The sequence below is a fragment of the Glycine soja genome, chromosome 1, assembly GCF_004193775.1.
Source record: "Glycine soja cultivar W05 chromosome 1, ASM419377v2, whole genome shotgun sequence".
Classification (NCBI taxonomy): Eukaryota; Viridiplantae; Streptophyta; class Magnoliopsida; order Fabales; family Fabaceae; genus Glycine; species Glycine soja.
The window spans coordinates 35963670-35969381 of NC_041002.1; the positions used below are offsets into that span (position 1 = coordinate 35963670).

Consider the following 5712-nt stretch of genomic DNA (forward strand, 5'->3'; position numbering starts at 1 on the left):
ACGCGCGTGAGGCCAAAAGCACCGCCTCTTTTCTCTCTCCACAGATCCACACTCCTTCCCCCTCTCTCTAGTTTCTACCCCACACCCCAAAAATTTATTAATTTTATTTTTAATAATAATTAATAATTAAAAAAAAAAACCAAAACCGTTTCACTGTGTGTTCGAGACGGAGTGTACTTAAGGGGAATGCCTCTGTTCGATACAAACCCTCTTTCTCACAGATCCATATCTTCACTTTCTCTCTTCTTTCTTTCTTTTCTTCACTCACTCTCTTCATTACTCTTCTCAAATTCTTCCCAAATTCAAATTCAAATTTCTTTGATTGTGTTTTTCCATGGCTGACAATTTGGACGACGGCGAGTTTTGGCTCCCTCCTCAGTTTCTCACCGACGACGACGACGACACGTCGTTCAACAATGCCAAAAACGACGCCGTTTCGAAGTCTCTGTTTTTCAGCTCCTCCAGCGAGACCGAGAGCGACGAGGAGGACCACCACCTCGCCGAGTTGACTCGCCGCGTCGCTCTCGAACTCGATCTCAACAACAACAACAACTCTGCAAAACCCAAGGTGACCAACAAAAAAAAGAAGAAAGAAAAGAAAAAAAACAAACTCAGCACTTTGTCCACTTTGTCTTCTTCTTAATAAATAGAGAACTTAATTTATTGTGTTTTGTTTGTTTAGGGCGTGTTTGGGGGTGGTTCTCCGCAGTCAATCCTGAGCGCGTTCGGGAGCAGCGGGAAAGGGTCGAGCCCAAACGGCGCCGTTCCCCACGTGAACTCCTCGTCCACGTGGGATCTGCTGCGGGCAGCCGCAGGGGAAGTCGAGAGGATGCGCGACGGTTACAGCTTTCTGACGCCGTCTCCCGTTGCTGCTGCTGCTCAACCCAACGCTGTTAACGGCGTCGTGTTGGGATTTTACTATCAGCAGCCGCAGCTGCACCAGCAACAACCGTCGCATTCTCAGCAGCAGTTACAGATTGCGCAAGTAAGTGAAAACGCAAACAGCTTTTAATTTTATGCTCTATTTTTTAATTGGTGCATATTTTTTAAATTTTTTTATTGTTTTGTAGTTTGAGATGATGAGGAAGCAGCAGCAACAGAGGCAAATGGTCCCTCCCAACAGAGGAAGGAACAACAACAGCAGCAACAACGTTGTTAGGGTAGGGAACGTTGTTAATGGGATAGGTTTGTCTGCTTCTGCATGGCCTCCTAATGGGTCTGGCATGAGGGCCGTTTTTCTTTCTGGCAAGAGAGAAAGAAGCACCGGAACCGGCGTGTTCTTGCCTCGCTGTGTTGACACTCGCAATAATAATGAATCTCGCAAGAAGCCAGGTAATCATTCTAGTCAATTTAATTAAACATGATATAATAATGGTTTTAATTAATTAAAATAATTAATATTTTTTATTAATTGCAATTACTGACTTGGTTTTTTTTTTTTTACGGGTTTTGCAGTGTGCAATACTGTGTTGGTGTCTGATAGAGTGGCGCAGGCGTTGAATCTGGAGGGTGTGGTGGGTGGTGGCCGTGGCCACAAGCAGCAACACAAGCCTCGTTTCAATGGGGAAAATGGTAAAGTACATTTTTCATTTTTCTTGTGGGTTTATATTTATTTATTACGGAGTATTTTTTGATTTTTTTTAATAATTATTGGGGGTGGGGAACAAGTTTTTATGGGTATGTGAAATTCTGAATTGTTGGTGTCATGTGCAGGATCGCCGGTTTCAAGGGTTAGGAGTAACAATAATAATAATAATCATTATGGTTATGGTTATTCCCATCATCAGAAGCGTAACAACTTGAAGCCGCAGCAGCAGCCACAAGTTGTGGTGAACCATGAGATCCAGTTGCCTCTGGAATGGACTTATTGAAATGAACGAATGATGAATGTAGTCATGGCTAGTCTAGTCTTTTTATTATTATTATTTTTTGGTTTTGGGGGAATGGGTGTAGTTTTTACTTTTTATATTTTTTTGGGGTTGGGGAAATGGGTAACAGTTTTTAGTTTTTATTTTATTTTATATTCTACAGGATGAATAGCAATATCTTTATATAAGGGTAGAAGAAATTAAGAAGTAGGGATTTTGTTTGGTTTGGGAGAAAAAAGGAATTATAGCTTCTTTTTTTTTTTTGGTTTATCGGTAGAAAATAACAACATTTGGGGGGTCTATGGATAAAGCCATTGATGGCGGTAGGAGCAGCAGAAGATGGTGGCAGTGATATCAGTAACTTTTGTTTTAATGGCTTGGGAAAGGCAAAAAGCGGTGGGATGGGTTATTAATTTTTTTGCCCCTCTTTTTCTGTGGTTTTGGATAAAATAATTTGAAAAGTTGAAGAGGCATAAGCAGGATTTGCTGAGGTTACAGCCTTTTTTCCTATAATTGAATCAGAATGTAATCATTTGGGAGGGAAGTCATTACTGTACTCTGATATTTTACAGCCTGGACACCCCAATTACTATGAATCAATAATGCAATGGAAATGAAAATTTACATTTAATGATGTCTTTATCTGTGGTTAGTTTACTGTATTCAAATTTCAAATGTTAAACCGTCGAGACCCTTGTTTTGTAGGTATTACTTTGATACTGGCTTAATGACAGGTGTTAGTGTAATTAATTACTGTGTTAAATTGGTAAATCGCTATCTTAAATTCGAAGGAAATGGTTTGACTGGTTGACAACTCAGTCTTGCTAGTGTAAATTGGAGTTACGTTTGCTTTGCTTACCCCAAGAAGCAGTGGCAGCTGGATTTGATTTGTACTCGTAGCACTGTTCGTATTCGTTTAGAATTATGTTATTCTAATACTCCTATTTTACTATAGTACTCCTTTTAATTATGAGAGATTATGACATCATATAACTTATAATATGTATCTTTTCTCTCAGTGTATTTTTTTCTCTCACTAAGTATAGAATAACATTTTGGTTGTTCTACTATATTTATCCTTTAATCATACACCACATTTCGATTATAACTATTTGTATTTTTGTGGGTATTAGGGTGACTTTTTTAAACTAAAAGAAAAACAATTTTAATAGAAATTCTTTTTAAAGTTTTTTTAAGGAGGAAATATGATTTTCTTTTTAAATAAATCAAAAAAGGAATTGTTTTAAACAAAATCAGAAATTACATTTTTTTATTAAAAAAACATTTAAAAAACAAAATTAAACAACTAACCCTTAATTTAATTTTAGTTTACTTATGTTTTTTTACTGTTAAGATATTCATTATGCATTTCACTATTAGTGTGATTGAAAATGATTTAAATATATTTATATAACATAGTAGTAGTATAAGTAATATAGTTTTACTACATTTAACGGGTAATACTATATCAAAACTCTAAATTAGTCGGCACTTATTTTTTATCCGTTCATACATTTAACCAATTGTGGATTGTGTATTCTTCTTGATTGTCTTCAAATTTTGAAATCTAGTTTGAATTAAGAAAAGCAAGTAGTAGGAACAGAAATATTTTTAAAGCGAGTTAGGACTTTTGCTTTTTTGGGGTTGTGGCCTTTACTAGGTAAGAATTTTATTTCGTTATTTTCTAACTGGGTTTGGCCATGTAGGACCTGTTGTTTAAGCGGGCCCGCTTTGACACGTGTAATGTGCCAAGAATGTTTTGTTTTACTTTTTTCATTAAGAATGTTCAGGGAATAGTTTTAGATTTCCTTTTTATTTATGGAAAAAAAAAATTGTTTCTAAACTTACCAAAATAAATGCCTAGAATATAGGAATAGTCCGATCTCTTTTTTTTTTTTTTAATTTGTTCTCCTAATTTTTATAAATTCTAAAATGATTCTCTTACTTATTTTATTTATGATAAATTAATCCTTTAAAAAAATTGATCATTTTTTAATACAATTTTAAACTTTTTTTTATTCAAAATGTGAAATTTGTCTTATTAAAGACACATACCTGAAAATTATAGAAATCAATTAATGTTTGAATGATAAAGGTCATAAATCCAGTGAAAATCTTGTGAAAAATGAGTCTCATAAATAATAAGAAAAAAATGTAATATTAGATTTTTAAGTTTTTGATTACTCCTAAGACTAACTTTTTATGTATTTTTCATCTTTTTTATGTGTTTTTGTTGGTCTGAACATTAATTGATTTTCATAATTTTTATGTACAAGAATCTAAGACAACAAATTTCATATTTTGAATAAATTAATAGAAGTTGAAAGTTGTCATGCTCAAAAATTGAAAACAAATAATTTTTTGAAAGGACTAATTTATCATAAATTAAATAAGGAGACCATTTTATAACTTTTGAAAGTTAGGAAACTCATTTAAATAAAAAAATAAGTTAAGGAACTATTTGTATATTTTAACCAAAATAAATTATAAGTAATTAGCTATCAATTCACAATACCGAATGTGTTGTAATTTTCATAAAAATTAATTTTAAAATTTAATTATAATTTATTGACTATAAAATTTTTAGTAGTATTATGTAACAAATAATAATTACAAACATTTATTTTTATTTCGTTACCAAATTATGTGTATTATTAGTTCTTTAATAAATATTTGAATTTAATTGGCATATATCATTGTATATTGTAAATTAATCAAAAATTATTTCTACATATCAAAAATCAAAAATCATTTTTATATGATGTTTATGCTTGAGTGTATGTAATATTTATTCTATACACATAAAAATCTTCCTACAAAGATTGACCAATTGTATAAGAATGAATGTATGTTTAGATTAAAGTTGAAAGAGATCAAAAATATTTTTTATTCTGGAAGTAACAACTTTTATCTCTAAGTTGTACATTATTTCTAACTTTATCTATAATCTATCGGCTATTATCTACAAACTAGTAATTATCTGCAAAGGCGGTAACAATTCCTACAAATAAGGACTCGCAACTCCCTCTACACACTATAAGTACTAGGTTCTCTCGTACGCTATCGAACACACACACCTATGAGCATACACAACTCACACATTCATTTGTACTCACTTGAGGCAAACACCTTCATACCTGCTCATATACTTATTCTCTCATATTCTCCTAACTCATATACTTACTTGAGCGTCAGAGTCATTTGTTTTGTAGGTCTTCCCTCTTGTCCTCCTAACAAAGGTCACTCTTTAGCTGGTGTGGAGTCCAGGAGCCCACCTTAGCCACGTCCACCCTGACGTGTACCAGCTTCGGATTTTGGTAAGTACATTTGGTACCCACTGTTGGGCCGCGGTAAAACATACCCCGGAGTTTCTCATTATCTTCCTCTTTTACCCATGGTAAACACGCAGTCTGACCTCAGACGCGAGATCCCTTTCGAAGGCTCCAATCCTCTTGTAGTAGCCATGCCAGATACTGATACTTTCCAACAACTCCAAAACCACATTGCGAAGATGAAGCGACGCCATGAGGAGGAGCTTAGAAAGCTAAAGGCTGACCACAATCAGTTGGAGGCTCGTTTTAGAAGCCCCCAGGACGACGAGCACTCTGTTCATACATTGCCCAAGCGCACTCATGGGGAATCATACCCCCGGCGCACAATTAACACACAAGATGATCCAAGTGATGGAAGCTTGCTTGTGGAGCTTCTATGGAGGCTGGATCTTTGAGCTTCAATGAGATCCTTCAATGGTGATTTTACACCATGGAGATGCAGCGGAAGACAAAGGAGAAGAGGAGAGGGGAGACACCATCCACTAGGGAATAAGCCAAGGAAGAAGGAGCTT

General features: G+C 34.9%; 1 protein-coding gene across 1 annotated transcript; it reads left to right on the top strand.

Annotated features, from left to right (window-relative positions):
- The first annotated feature begins 204 nt into the window (after positions 1 to 204).
- On the top strand, positions 205 to 2502 carry LOC114415196. The gene is made up of 5 exons (XM_028379790.1): positions 205 to 568; positions 683 to 985; positions 1071 to 1332; positions 1456 to 1572; positions 1714 to 2502. Exons 1-5 carry the CDS (start codon positions 335 to 337, stop codon positions 1869 to 1871), a joined length of 1074 nt encoding a protein of 357 aa, XP_028235591.1. The 5' UTR covers positions 205 to 334; the 3' UTR covers positions 1872 to 2502.
- Positions 2503 to 5712: the final 3210 nt, after the last annotated feature.

Excerpts from the sequence above, each read along its gene's own strand:
- LOC114415196 (XM_028379790.1), top strand. The coding sequence starts at position 335 with ATGGCTGACAATTTGGACGACGGCGAGTTTTGGCTCCCTCCTCAGTTT. Across the intron at positions 569-682 it reads ACAACTCTGCAAAACCCAAG|GGCGTGTTTGGGGGTGGTTC; the intron begins GTGACCAACAAA and ends TTGTTTGTTTAG. Across the intron at positions 986-1,070 it reads AGCAGTTACAGATTGCGCAA|TTTGAGATGATGAGGAAGCA; the intron begins GTAAGTGAAAAC and ends ATTGTTTTGTAG.